Source organism: Malania oleifera, chromosome 5 (assembly GCF_029873635.1).
Source record: "Malania oleifera isolate guangnan ecotype guangnan chromosome 5, ASM2987363v1, whole genome shotgun sequence".
Taxonomy (NCBI): domain Eukaryota; kingdom Viridiplantae; phylum Streptophyta; class Magnoliopsida; order Santalales; family Ximeniaceae; genus Malania; species Malania oleifera.
In genome coordinates, this window is record NC_080421.1 from 45092510 (window position 1) to 45108163 (window position 15654).

General features: G+C 37.1%; 1 protein-coding gene across 1 annotated transcript; it reads right to left on the bottom strand.

Moving 5' to 3' along the window:
* Window positions 1-11058: 11058 nt before the first annotated feature.
* Window positions 11059-15081, bottom strand: LOC131155430 (MDIS1-interacting receptor like kinase 1). The gene is made up of 2 exons (XM_058108561.1): window positions 12042-15081; window positions 11059-11654 (listed from the first exon to the last, which is right to left on the bottom strand). The coding sequence occupies exons 1-2, from the start codon at window positions 14716-14718 to the stop codon at window positions 11251-11253; spliced, it is 3081 nt and encodes a 1026-aa protein (XP_057964544.1). The 5' UTR covers window positions 14719-15081; the 3' UTR covers window positions 11059-11250.
* Window positions 15082-15654: the final 573 nt, after the last annotated feature.

Sequence of the window (15654 nt, forward strand, 5' to 3'; positions counted from 1 at the left end):
TTTATTCTCATTTTTCAAAAATGTTTTTTGTTTATTCATCCTAATGAGAAGCTTATGCATTTTCGATAAGGTATTTTCTAGTTCTACGGAGGAAGGCATGCTTTCAACAGCAAATTCAATACATGATTCATGATAAGATATATCATAATTATTACATAAATCATTGCATGCTTTGTCAACAGAATTATCACAAGGAATATAAGATGATTCATCATATGACACAACACAACACTTAGCATAAGAATCATCACATGCATCATTGCACGAATCAGTAAATAAGGTAGAGTAAGAGTCATATACCTCTTGATCTATTAATGCTATTACCTCATAATTTACCACTTCCAAATCATTTGAGCTTGACACTATCGAAGTGGTGGTCTCCTTCTCCTGAGACTCTCCGTATTTCTTTTCAAACTCTTCCCATATATCTTTTGCACTTTTACATGCCATAATCTCATGAAAAATATTAGTCTGTAAAGCACAGTATAATAAATCCATGGCATATGAATTTGCATGCACTAAATTAGTATCATTTTCAACTATTGGCATACAAATTCCCTTATGATTATCAACCACTTGCCAAACCCTTCAATTCCTAGATTTTATAAAAACTCTCATTCTAATTTTCCAGTGGGTGTAGTTTACACCACAAAACAATGAAGGGCTAGTAGGTGACTGTCCCTCACTGAATGGGGATACAACAATTTGAGCCATTGCGATCCTTTGCAAAAATATTTAAGTCTATGCAACGAGGCTCTGATACCAATTGTTGGAATTGGTGTATTCCCAAGAGGGGGCAGGGTGAATTGGAATTTTAAAAACTTATTCCTAGGTTAAACCAGATATCAGAAGTATTTCACAACCTAGGATCTTTCTAAACAGATTCCAATACGCACAATAATTTAACTGAGCAAATAATCAAAGCAAGTATAGTAGACTCAGTAATTCCCAATCATACACAATAATAAAACATAAACATTTAAGTGCAGGAATTTAAATAGAGGAAATTAAAATTAGACACAAGAAATGTTATCGGGGTTCGGCCAACAATGCCTACGTCCCCGCCTCAAGCTCACAAGCAAAAGGATTCAAAAAATTTGCTCACTTATGAGTGGAGTGACACCACTTACAACCTCCCGCTCCTTACTAGGTAAGGGAATACCCCAGGTCAGATTAACAAGGTTGACCCCAACCTTTACAACACCTTAATATGATGGTGCACCTAGTTCTCTTAACCAGGTCTGAACCAGTCCGGTGCTCTCCTAACTGAGTCTGAGGAATTCAGGACTATTCATAGGGCTAGTCTCCCTTTTTTGACCACTCATCGGGAATACAACAGATAATCAAATATTTGTGTACAATTGTAATGCTTCTAATACAAGCAGATGATGTACAGCAAGATGCTCAATACATTCACGTATGATATGAAAATAAGCTTAATGTGAGAATGCGTTTTTCACAAAAATAATATGTGCATAAAAATGCGTGCAATGAGTGCTTAAATATTTTATGCCCAAATAAAACTTTTTCTCCAAAAATATTTTTCCAAATGAAGTGCTGAAGAGTTTAGGGTTTTGACTCAAAATATTTTTGCAAGTACAAGCATGTGAGCCTTTGAATCTTGCAATGGATGTGCAAGATTCATAGTCAAAGAATGATTTACTCCCAAGGATATTTATCAAATAAAATGTGTGGGAGAAATTATGGATTTGCTCTCAAAAGATATGATTTGAAAAATGAATGCAAAATGAGAGTAAAACAAAATGCCCAAGATAAATAAAACACTCTCTTTGAAAATGATTTACAAAATAAACAACTAAGAGATGATGAAAATCTAGCTTGAAGGGATAAAAATAAGGTATAAAAATTTGAGAGAATTTTTGGACTAATTACCTTACTAATTATGAGTTATGAAGGGGTATATATAGACCTTGGCCAAAATATGACGATTGGGGATATGCTGGACATTTTTAAAATTGTTTAGTTAATTTTTAAGCGTGTTTAAGCATTTAAAAAATAGCCTGACTTGAGAGGTTTGGTCGACTAAGGCTTAGGTCGGTTGACCAAACATGGGAGTTTAGTTGATTGAGGAGAACTGACGGTCGGCTGAGCACTCACAGGGAATTCAATTTTTAAGCAGTTCGATTGACCGGGGAAATCAACGGTCGACCATTGCTAGGCGATCGAAACCCTTTGTAGGTTCGGTCGACCAAGACAAAAGATTGGTCGACTACTCATATTAGTTCGGTCGACCAGAGCTATTTTGAACTATAAGTTCGGTCGACCAAGTAGTTGGAAAAATTATATTTGTATAGGTCGGTCAATCGAGGAAGGTTAGTTCAAAAATAGTTCGGTCAACCAAGACATGGTCGGCACTTTAACTTCGACGCGAACAGTGGTTCAGTGGACCGTTGGGTTATAACACAATAGTGGTAGGTCAATCGAGGGGATTGAAATTTATTGTTTTGCCTTCAATTTGACCTCAAGGTTATTCTAAAAACTTTTATAAGTTTTAAGTAATTTTGAAAAGTTTTTAGGCAAAGGGTTTTGGTTCGCTGAGGCTTTTTAATTGAGCCCAAAAATCCAACGTCAGTTGACCAAAGTCTGCCTATGGCATTTTGATTTCCCTATGGTCAGACTATGGCCTTTGAGCTCATTCATATCATACATAGCATGCATTATTATAGACTCAATTAAAAACAATAATGCATTTACTATAAAAAACAAATGTCTTCTTCTTTTTCTTTTGCTCCTCGGATTCGTCATGGAATAGGCTAGATGATATGATCTTTATGTTCCTCCTACCTTCCATCTCTTTCTTATGTATGCGCTAAAGTATTAAGCCAGCTTCAAGCACTGAATATACACATAACTAATTTGCGGTTTGTTATAATCAAAATCAGGGATCAGACTCTAAAAGTCAACAACACATGTCAAGGTAATGTCATGCTGATGTCACCTTACTACAGTAAACTAAGAAAAAAAATGATCAAAAAATCATAAAAAATAAGGAAAAATTAGAAAAAGTTAAGAAAAATATTTAGAGTCATTTTGGCTCAAAATTTTAAAAAGGAAAAATAAAAATACCAAAAAAAAGAAGAAGAGAAAAACCCTATAAAAATCCCAAAACTTTTGAAAGAATGTTGAAAATTTTTTGAAAAATTTCTACAAAAATTTTGAAAAATCTGGGAATTTGAAAAAAAAAAAAATTTTTTTTTTATGATTTTACTTGATTTTTATGTGTGTACATCCTAATGATTTTAAAAATGGTAAAGAGGTATTCCAATCCTTACTTGTATTAACTATGAGGGGGGTTTATCTAACTAGATCTCCTCATTTGGAGATCTTATTAGATATTCCTATTTGCATTTTAATTTTAATTTTTATTTATTAATTTATTTAATTTATTTTTTTGATTATTTATTTATTTATTTTTATTTCAAAGGGTTAATTAAAGACCATTAGCTTCTATTTAGGGATAATTCATAACTAATTAGGTATCGTTCGTAGAACGAGTGTGTAGCGGGTGCTAGTATCTTCTCCTCGCATAACTGAACTCCCGATCCCAATTCTAGTAAAATAGGCTGAGACTACTAGTTCATTGGCTTAGGAATAGTCTAGAGACCAATCAATGAGTAGTAATTAGGTGATCTAATCACAACTAGGTAAAATATTGAATTAGTGACGATTTCATCAAAATTTTAATACTATTACTTCTCGCCATTCCAGACCCTTCACCGGGACGTTGTGATATCTTGGTGACTTTGCTAGGGACTTAAAGAGTTGAGCCAATAGTTAGTTATGAATTATCCCAAATATGAACTTAAACGGTCTTTTCATGGTTCCATGATGTTTTATCTATAAATATGAATTATTGTAGTGCACTTGTGAATATTTTGCTTGTATATATAATTCTTGTATGTTTAACTCTTGTATATTTTGAATAGATGGATGATCATGTGCAAGGTTTGATGATATGTAAGGGTTAAAGAGTTAGACTTTTAAAGTTTATATGAGCACACACGTTTTCATGAGCCTTCTACTCGGGCTTTACCTTTTAGGAATAGATGGGAGTGTAGAACCATTAGCTCTTATGAGACAAGGTCTTTGGTGGCACGTGAACCACTCTACTCAGTTTGAACATTGTCCAAACCCATTGGGTAAGGATAGGGGACATGAGGGGAACTTTTTGTTAATAGGGAATGGAGCTTGAACCACACATATTTTAAACTTTAGTTTCTTCCATTAGGATAGAGCCTTGGTGAAAACATGTAAGTGGTAATTCTACCCGGGGTTGGGATAGGAAATTCATCCTTTCTTCTATGTTGGATTTGATTGAGTTCTTTTGTGATGTCGTACATTTTGAATCCACATTAGGCATACATACTACTTTGCTAAGATTATGGAAAGGCCAAATCACCCTATGGACAAATTAGTAGTGGTACGCAATGAGGAATAAATGGAGATTTAGTAGTATTTTGGAGTCTAACAGAATCATTAGAAAGGTAGTTTAATTGAGGAAATTGAGATGATTAAGGGGCAATCTAGTCAAATTGGTGCGTTAAGTGAATTAATTCTCCAAAATCTCCAATCATTGTGCTCTTAAGAAGTTCCCACTCATCTTATGGGTTTTTTTTTTTTTTTTTTGCCAAGTCTTGCCTCAATAGGAATGGTATGGTTGTAGGGAAAGGTAGGGTTGTTGAAGAAAGTATTTTCAGACACGGAATGCTTAGTAGATAGGATAATTCTTAGGAGTCAGTAGAGGAAATAAATTTTCCTGCAAGTTGGGGAAGATAACTCGAGTCTTAAATTTAGGATTGTATATCAAGAGTTAGTTTGATTTGGGAGTTTTCATTAGGTGAAGAGATTTTTTTCAAGAATTTTGGCAAGTAGTTGTTTTAGGTCGCATTGCATTCATGCATTTCATGCATAGTCATTGTCAATGGGCTGGTGATCACATTCCAGTTGTCTAAAAATTAGTGTGTTAGAGCAGTAGACCTAAATTCCAAGGTTCCAACATTGAGTTGAACAAGGCAATCTCTTTGCATCCCTACAACACTAGACGAAATGTTAGAATCATGGGTGAGTAGTTGGAAAACCGCATGAGAAGTCTTAAGAAAAGTCATGAGGAGATCCATTAAGATGTTTGGGAGATTAATTATAAAATGAAAAAGTTAATGTTGAAGAAGATCCTTTATTTCTACCTGGATTTACACCTGTTAGTGAAAATTCGTCATTACAACTAGTGAATTTGTTAATTGGCTCGGGACCAAGTGTACCAACCTACTTAATTTTCCATATATATACATTTTTTTTCCTTATAATAAAAACCATAATGACAAATTCAGCAGATCATAATCAACCTGAACCCGTGGGTAACAGAGATAAAACAGAAACACATAACGAAAACCTAAGCAGTAGGAAACATAAAATCATAATAACCCATAATATCCTATACAATATCATCCATCACAATACCAGAGTTACTACATCCATTAAATTTATATACACATCCCAAAAAGAAAGTCCTAGGGGCATTTCCCAAAAAATCCAACTGTCCCACCAAAACTTACCCTTTAGAGAGGGCAAATCAATAGTACTATATTAACGGAGCTTTACCTGCTCTTCTATTAGGGGTTCCTGAAAAAGTTCATATAATTCAGGGTGAGACACCTCTCAGTAAGGGAAATAAACTAATACTAGTGTGTGACAACATAAGTATTTCTATGTTTTATATAAAATCATACATAAACATATTAGTATAACTGTTAGTATCATATCTGGGAAACATATATTCTTATATCATGACAAAACATACATGATTTTCATAAACATAATTCATCTCATATAATATAATACAAAAACAATCCTGGTAGGTTAGCTGATTGTTGTCATGTATTACCCCTACATGATTGGGTTGTGTGGCTCGAAGGCTGGACCTGACAATGGTTGGCCGACCACTATCAAGCCAAAAGTATAGTCTATAAGTCCAATGGGTCTGCCAGACTTGGTCCGTACACCAGGGGTGCTCACACTTCTTAAAACCACATCGACCATCCAACCTCACACTACTCCATAAAGCAGCGTTAACACAAATATCATGATGAATCATGAACACATAGCAGCGATACCGTGCAAGTGCTAGCTTAGACCAAACCAATCAGGTTCTAATACCATATAGCATATAATCAAACTGTGATACATGGATATTTCATACTAATATTTGCCAAGTTAATCATCACATCATTTTGCATATTTATATACATCATAAAAATCATCAGCCCGTATGTCGGTATTTCATATTTTACCATAGCTCGGCCCGTACGCCGGAAAATCATATACATAGCACGACCCATACGCCGACAAATCATATCCATAGTATAACCCGTACACCTGCAAATCATATACATATCATTATCATAATCTTAAAAAATAATTTTTTTTTATGTCATAAATTCTACTCATGCCACACAAAATGGGTTTTTTCATATATTCAGAATATCTCATCAATTTCCACAGTATTTCCAACATAATACATATTTACATATATACATTTCTCTGAAATCAAATGCTATAAATTATACTTATACTTTCATAAAACATTTAGCTTAGTTTATCCCCTTACCTGATTCTTGAAAAGCCCCTAAAATAAGCAGTCCTGTACTCGTAGGGTTTCCTATTCAACACCTTGAAAATGATATTCCCCAGAACTAAATTTCAGTATTTTTATGCATACTATGCTTTCTACAACTGTCAAAAAGTCAAATATTGAGTAGAAATCCTTACCCTAGATTTGGGATGGATTCCGAACTAGCCCCACCAATGATCCACCCCATTAGATATGCAAAGACTTCCCTAGGAGTGTCGTGGTGACTTTGGATCGTCGATCCAGCGAAGAACGGACCCAGAAAGCTAGAGAGAAGTGAAGGGAACTGAAGAGAGTGTGTGTGAGAGAGAGAGATTCTGTGGCCAAATTAAGTTGAAAAATGGCGTTAATCACTTTTTATACATTGGCCTTCGTCGACGAGCTATGTCACCTTGTTGACGAGGTCATGAAGGCAACTCGTTGACGAACTCTCTCCTCATTGACGAAATTATGAATCACCCAAAACCTCTCTCGGTATTTTCTTGTCGATGAAACGTACCCTCGTCGATGAGCCCAATATGTCTTCTCCCTTCCTTTTATTATCAAAATATTATAATTCCTTTAGGTCACTACACCAAGCTCGCACCCGTTTATTCCAATGACACTAGTCTTAGGATTTCAACTGAGGGGAAATGCACAAGCACCACCAATCATCAATCTTGATATCCAAGGAAGGGGAATAGTTAGGGAAATGACTAAAGAGTAGACCCTTAGTTCGGAAGTGAAGCATAAATGTGAAGTATTGGGAGAACATTTGCGAGTTGTGGAGGGAACAATCATATTTGGTTCGGTGGATGCTTTTAATCTGTGTCTGGTGTCTAATGTGATTTTACCCCCGAAGTTCGAAGTCTTAAATTTTGAGAATTTTATTGGGTCCAAATTTCCATTAACTCATTTGAGGATGTATTGTCAGAAGATGGCTGCACATTTTGATAATGATAAACTACTCATCCACTGTTTTCAAGATAGTTTGATTAAGCCAGCTATAAGATCTCATGCATTCATTACACAATATAGGCATGTGATTGAGATAACTTTTGATAGGTTGACTTTGTAAAACATGGAGAAGAAGACGAGTGAATTACTTAAAGAATATGCTTACCGATTAAGAGAAATGGCAGTACAGGTTTATCCTCCGGTTGAGGATAGGGAAGCAATTTCTTTATTTGTCAATACTCTCACGGATCCATCTTTTGGCCTTCTTATCAGAATTTATCTCCAAAATTTTGCAGATTTGGTAATCACCGGAGTGCGAATTGAAGAAGCGTTTAAGATGGGAAGGATAACTAATTCAAGTATTTGGTAGGCAACCGTGAAGGAAGAAATGGACAAAAACAAAGATGGGGAGGTGCAAGCAATACAAGGTCATCCTTATAGAGGTGGTAATGCCAGAAAGAAAATGATGCTCATTTAAAAGGGTTCCATGTTAGGTTGGAGGATTGACTGGTTGTCAACTTCAAAGGTGAATTAAAAGGTAATTTTTTAATGAATTTTCTAAAATTTAAAATAGATATATTAAAATAAATAAATAAATAAGAGATTGAACTGGTTAACAAGTCGACTTGGAGAAATCAATTGGTCTGATTAGACCAGGATAAGTAAACATGTCTCTTGCATGTGATCCAGGGCGTGGGGATTACATGCGAGGCAAGTCATCTTCTCTGGCTTCCTTTCGGTGAGGCGTCGGAATCTTAATGGCATCACTAGCTTCTGCTCGCCGTTTCAACCTTCTCTGATGTCCTTTTTTAAGCAGGATCACTACCATTTGAGCCTTCTTGGTCCCCAAATCCTCCTTTGACCAAAAGAATAACCTGTTAACATCCCAAATAAGACTATCACTAACAATAATGGCGATGGTAGCAATTTTATGTGCTTGTGTGCTTTTTTTTTTTTTTTTGAGTTATTTCTTCTTGTTCAACCCATAAACCTCCTTTCTCTGATCTTTCGGCCTTATTATTGATTTATGCATGTAAAAACCAAACTTTCAACTCTCCTATTTTCTCTCTCTTTCTAGCCGATAAAGGCCTTCGACAACCTCTACCTTTTTCCCTTCTCTTTTTTAAAACACCCAAAAATACTCCTCCTCGGCCTAACTACGATCTATTAGTGGAGAAAACAAGATTTTTAAGTTATAAAATATGATCTTTCAATGAAAACATAGCCAAACCCCCTAATTTTAAGCACTATTACCTTTGTATGCATATTAAATCATCACCTTTAGCCATGACAGAAATTGAGTATGCAATGTGCAGGATGGAGAAACAAGACTAGAGGACCTACTTTGCATCTTGGTACTTTGGTTCTTTAAGAAATCCAACATTTCACATGTCGGCCTTTGATTTTGACTAAGTTTCCTTCTCTCTCTCTCTCTCTCTCTCTCTCTCTCTCTCTCTCTCTCTCTCTCTCTCTAGCTTGGGCATGCAACTCCTTTGTGTTGAACTTGCCTTCCTTCCAACCTTCCCACCTTTGCATTAAGTCTTAAGCTCCTTTAAATAGAACAAGGCTAGGGCTTCTTGCCCTTCTTTCGCTTTTTTCAAAAATATCCCTGAGCTTAAAAGAAGCTTCCTTGCATATCCAATGGGGGTGGGTGTTTGGGCCTTATTTTTACCCTATTCTTATCCAATTTTAAATTAAAATGACAATAAGCTTCTATTTTTTTTTTTTTTTATTAAATGAATATCTAAACATGAAATTAAAGTTTCATACTAATCTGAATGTAAGATTTGCACACTAAAATGCAAGGAGAGAGGGCTGGCTTTTCATTAATTGCTCTTGAAAAACCTCTAAATTGCATATTGACTCCAAATCGATACAAATTTTGGCTAAATTGACCTTGAGAGAAAAACAGGGTGTTGACAGAGCTGATTGTGAAGACATCAATCATTTATTCTCACACTATCCAATGACAACCTATTTGGTTTGCATCACCACTTCAATCTAGGTGGGATGCTTTTTTTTAGTGTGGGGGAGTTTTCAGTTGAATATATCTGAATTCACTTTTATCCTCATAACCATTGCGTTTTTCAATGATATGAAAAGTTAGGAATGATAAAATCTTTAACAAAAGAGAATAAAATCCATCACATATTATAAATGAGGAAAATTGTTATTTACAATCCACCAACCTTCAAAATTAGAATTTGAAATCTTTATGTCTTTGAAGAGGAAGTTCTTTGCACATTTGGATAACTCTAATAGAATATTTTTTTTCATGAATTTGAGGGAATTTTATGTTGTGATTACATTTAAACACATTAATTTTTTTGTTGTAGGTATTGTTTTCAGAAGAGAGAATGATATTTTTTGCTTTGCGTGATGCAAAGTTTCAGGCTTACTTTTTCTATAAAAAAGAAGCCCTAGCTATTCAAGAAGCTATGATTCAAGCCAAGAATTTCAACAAGATTTTGATCATTTCATATTGTAACAGGGTGATTGATAATATTAAAGGAAAATGCTACTCTTTTTGGGAATCCTTATATGTTTTGGAGGATATTTGGGTGCTTAAGGAAAGTTTTAAGATATGTTTTTGTTGAGAATTTCACTTGTGAGTTTGTCCCAGATTGGAAAAAATAAAGTAAAGGATGAGAGTTTATATATATGGTTGGGATCAAGACCCAATAGGTTTAAACTTTTTAATCAAGTTGGTGCTCACCTATGTGTATCAAGTTCACCTATAGGCTCCCCTGGTGCTAAAAAATAGTATTAGTTCTGATAGTTCGTAGACTAAGTGTGAGACTGAGGCCAATAAGGATCATTTAGGTCTGATAGATGGATTCGATTAAGGTTAAAATATGAGAGGTAGGATTAATTTGGAGGCATGTGAAATGCATTTGAGGTACGTAAGGCATGGGGAAGGTCCACTTAAACAACTATTAGAGAATTGGGTTTGCTCCTATGAGAGAGGCGATTTATACTCAAAGGGAGAGTTTGTATTAGGGATATTGTGGTCATGCTTGTGTTTCGACAAATGTAGACACATGGAAGAGGACTCATGAAGGAGAGATTGTAGAAAATTCTACTTGTGAGTTTGTTCCACATGGAAAAAATAGAATGAAGGATGGGAGCTTATATACATGGTTGGAACCAAGACTCAATAAACTTATACATTTTGGTCAAGTTCGTGCACACCCATGCATATCAAGCTCGCCAATAGACTCCCCTAGCACTAATAGTTTTTTTTTTTTTTTGTTTTTTTTTGTTTTTTGTTTTTTGTTTTTGTTTTTAACTATATTGAAAGAAGTTATAATGATCTTGCTCACTATGTGTCAAGGAGTGCCTTGTCTGCTCCTAGGAGCTTTGTCAAGTATCCCCCCTTTCCTCTGTTTTTAAGGAGAAATTTAAGCTTACCTATCGGTAAGTCTTTTTATTTATTGAATGAATTACTATATTTTAAAAAATAGTATGGAAATTGATTTGCAGAAAAAAATTCAAATTTTATAGCCATCAATTGCTGAACAAAAACTTGATACAAAGATTACAGAGAGAGTCAAAGAAGACTACATAAATGAAAAGAAAGAATGGGGAGCACTTGCAGCGAGATCAAAACAAGATGAAGTATTATTTAAACAAAATGAGAGCCTAGATGGGAACTTATATTGCTGTTCCTACAGAAGGCCATTTACAGGTGATGAGCTAAAGATTGGCTTCTCTTTGTTAGTAGAGCTGCTGTTGCTACTGCTTTTTCGTCGAGGTTTTGCCTCACCGAGCATTGTTATAACGTCCCTCATGGAAGGTCTGTCTCTAGGGAGCTTAGCTGTGCAGAGAAGTGCTATTCTAAGGACTAAAAGCATCTCTTCTTGCACATGTTTACAGTTTCCTCCTACACTGGGGTCTAGAGCTTCTTCCAAGGCCCTGTTGTCTCGAGTCTTTCTTCGAACCCATTCGACAATGTCAATGGCTTCCCTGAACTCAGGATCCAGTGGCTGTTTTCCAGTAACAAGCTCCAGCAAAACAACACCGAAGCTGTAAATGTCGCTCTTTTGATCTACCTTCAATGTGTATCCATATTCTGCCATGGACAAACTTATGGTCATTTTATATAGACTGTATTATAAACATAAGCACTTGTTCATCTGAAAAATGAACAATGATCACCAAGAACAGTCTCAGCCATCAAACTTGTTTCATTGTCTTGAATTACCTAAAAGTTTACAGATCAGATTATACAAATTCATGTAAACCAGGAAATTGAGATCTGGGTAAGTGCTATATATATAGAATGATGTGTTCAATATCATTCCCTGCTTTGTTTGGGGGAAACAAGAAGAATATGTTTTTAGTGGTAAATGATTAGTATCATTCTAGCCAGAATTCATAAAACAGCTGCTTCTGGTTTCCATAGCTAAACAGATTTGACTTATTAGGAATTGAGTGAATTCAGATGGACGTAACTTACCAGGAGCAATGTACCCATAGGATCCAGCCACCATGGAAACCGTCTCGTTCTTCCTGACCATCATTCTTGCCAACCCAAAGTCAGCTACCCTTGCTTCAAGATTTGCATCGAGTAGTATGTTATTCGATTTAATATCCCGATGGATGATGGGTGGATAACAATCATGGTGAAGATAAGCAAGCCCTTGTGCAATGCCAACTGCCACATTATATCTCGATACCCAATCCACTAGCAAAGTTCTTGCTTGCTTGCCATGTATGGCTTCTCCAAGGTTTCCACTTTGCATAAATTCATAAACAATCATCACATCGGCTTCATTATGAAGAAATCCCAATAACCTTACTATGTTCCGATGCCTCAGCCTTCCCAATAGATTCACCTCTCCGACCAGATCATCGCTGTTTCCGGTCTCTATATCAGTTCCTGCTCTCCACAGCTTCTTAACTGCTACAACTGTGTTTAACCTTGGTATCTCGGCCTTGTAGACAATCCCAGTGGCTCCCATGCCAATCACATTTGATTCCTTGATGCTGGCTAAAATGTCACTACTTGTGAATCCAATCCTCTGAAATGCCATTAACCTCCACGGCCACTCCCCATTGCTGATTTCAAACCTCTCCTCGAAGCAACTCCCATTTGAGTGCCACCTTCTATACAGGGATCTGGCACCAAATGCTGCAACCCCAGTAGCTAAAAGTACCGAAATTGCAATGACCCATCCTGCAACTACGTGTTGCGTGTGTAATTTCTTTTGCCGTGATTCACTTGCTGAATATTGGGCGCAAGGGGGGAGCACATTACCACAGAGACCGGCATTGCCTGTGAGGTCATCTGGATTTATTGTTCGAAGCATGCCATTTGCAGGCACAAGACCTTCCAGCCTGTTGTATGAAACATTGAGCATTTCCAAGGCTGGAGAGTCTCCGAAATTGTCAGGGATCCCACCGCTGAGGGAATTGTTGGATAAATCAAGAATGGCTAATGTGGGCATCATTGCAATTGCCTTTGGAATTTCCCCAGTTAAGTGGTTGTTACGGAGATTTAAATTTACTAATCTCTCGCATAAGGCAATGCTTGCTGGAATGATTCCAGAAATATGGTTTGATGAGAGATCAAGCACAGATAGTGAAGGACAGTCCTGGAACTGGTCTGGAATTTCACCTCCTAAGTTGTTATTTGAGGCCATGAAGTTCTGCAGATTTGGAATGGAAAGAATGGTGGAAGGAAGAGAAGATTGGAGACCGTTTCGTGAGAGGTCAATGAAAAGAAGTGAAGTAGAAGAGGCAATATCATCAGGGATTTCACCAGTGAGACTATTATTGGCCAGTTCCAGCCTCTGAAGCTTTCCAAGCTTCCCGAAGCCGGTTGGAATCGTCCCAGAAATAAGATTGTTCTGCATTCGAACACGAACCAGGGAGAAACATGTCGATAATTTTGTGGGAATTGGACCGGAGAAGGCATTGTTGAACAGAATGAGCTTGGTGAGATTGCCTCCATTGCACAAGCTTGCTGGGATCTTACCGGAAAGTGAGTTGGACGATACGTCCAACCACTGCAGTGGTGAACTGTGACCAAGATCGGTCGGAAGAGGGCCGGACAATGAGTTGTTCCACAGCTCGAGCTCCTCTAACTGAGTCAGCCGTCCAAGTCTGGAAGGAATTGACCCAGACAACTGGTTGCACATGAGATTCAAGAGCTGTAAATTCTTCAGTTCCGCTATCCCATCTGGTATTTCCCCTGACAACAAATTATCAGAGAGGTCTAGCATCGACAGCGAAGTAATGTTGCCGATTTCTGGAGGAATTTTGCCTTCGAAATTGTTCTTGTACAAAAAAACTGTGTCTAGCAGCTTCAGCCTTCCCAATTCAGCTGGAATCTCACCACCAAGATTGCCAATTGCTAGATCAAGGTACTTGAGGTTGGTGAGATTTCCAAACTCTGCTGGTATTTCACCTTGGAAATTATTATATCCAAGTATCATACTCTCCAGAGACCACAGCTGTCCGAGCTCTTGTGGAATTTGGCCCGAGAGATTGTTCCCTGAAAGACCAAGAAATTTCAGATTCTGCAAGTTCCCCAAAGATTTTGGGATTGAGCCTTGGAAGAAACTCCCTCGGAGATCCAAACTCTCCAGTGAAGTTGCATTCCCAAGATCCTCAGGAAGAAACCCCAAGAAGCTGTTGCTGGAAGCATTTATGAATTGTAGTCCAGCAGCCCTCCCGAGACCAATTGGGAAGTCACCAGCGAATAAATTCTGGCTGACATCGATGCTCTTGAGCGATAGGAGGGCAGATATCGATTTGGGTAATGATGAGGACAACCCATTGCAGCATAAGTTCAGCGAAGCGAGACTTTGTAACTTGTGGATGTCATCGGATACGCGGCCGCTGAGGTTCATGTGGGAGAGATCGAGCCTCTCAACAGCTCCTTTAGAGTTGCAAACAACTCCTGCCCAATTACAGTAAGCAGAGTAATTTGTAGTACCACCTGAGACATTTGATAGCTTCCAGTCTCTTAGTCGATCCAATGGATCGATAAGACTTGCTTTTATTGAAAGCAAAGCAAACACTTCTCCATTCAACACACTTTGCTCAATTCCTCTAGCAAAACCAAAAGAAAAACCAATGGAACAGTAAATTAAGCAGAAAAGTATTTGACTCCCCAACTGCAACTTCATTCTGTTCTTCAGTATAGCAGTCTCTTCATCTCCTAGTTTTCTGTCATTTCCACTATCTGAAAGAGAATTAGCTAGGAAAGGTGACAATGTGAGGAGATGGGGGAGAGAGAAGCGGGGGAAGGGAGAGAGACAGAGAGCTTGTATTATATGAGCAATACTGATGATGGAGAGAAGATTGTCATGATGACGCGAATACTAAAAATATGGGGATTAGTGTTTTTTTTTTGGAGAGCTCGTGAGATCTTGGGTTCTGCAACAGCTGTTAATCTCTGAGTAATGTCTGGAAAAGTTGGACTCATTGGAAGCTACCACGACATTAAACATGGAGAGAATGTGTTGTTACAGCTGATGCATTTCACCACCTCCTCCTCTCCTTCTTCTTCTTCTATGATGAGGGTCAACTTAACAGGTTGATAGTGACAATTAATATTCTTGTTCATTTGTTTTAATATACATCTCATTTTACATTCATATTAATTAAGCTAATCATAGCTAAAAAATGATTAAAGCAATAAGATGTGCAAACTGGACTGTAAATTCATATATTGATTAAGGATCATTTTTGGTGCACCATCATCACGTAAAACTTCTTGGTAATGCTCATATGATTGGCCAAGTATTAACCGTGCCACATGGTGCAGGCTCTAGATAGCACGATATTGTAGTTAGAGCGAGGAGACATAGCTGGAGCTAGAAGTTAGAATTGTTGAGTTGGAAACGCGGTTTGCAAGCTGTGCAAACTATGTCATTTATCCCCATGATTGTAACCTCTCAATTTATGATTTAATGTACAGAGAGCAGAGAGGAGGAAGAGAGTGAGAGGAAGAAGAGAGTTGTATTTTTCTGTAGTTTTAGTGAATTTGTGGTGTGCTCCATGGACGTAGGTCGATATTGACCAAACCACGTAAATTTTTGGTGTTCATAATTTTCTAGTTG

Bases quoted from the DNA above. Each gene is read 5' to 3' on its own strand.
- LOC131155430 (XM_058108561.1), bottom strand. From the start codon at position 14,718: ATGAAGTTGCAGTTGGGGAGTCAAATACTTTTCTGCTTAATTTACTGT. The intron at 11,655-12,041 runs GTAAGTTACGTC...TGTCCATGGCAG, and splicing joins CTATGGGTACATTGCTCCTG to AATATGGATACACATTGAAG.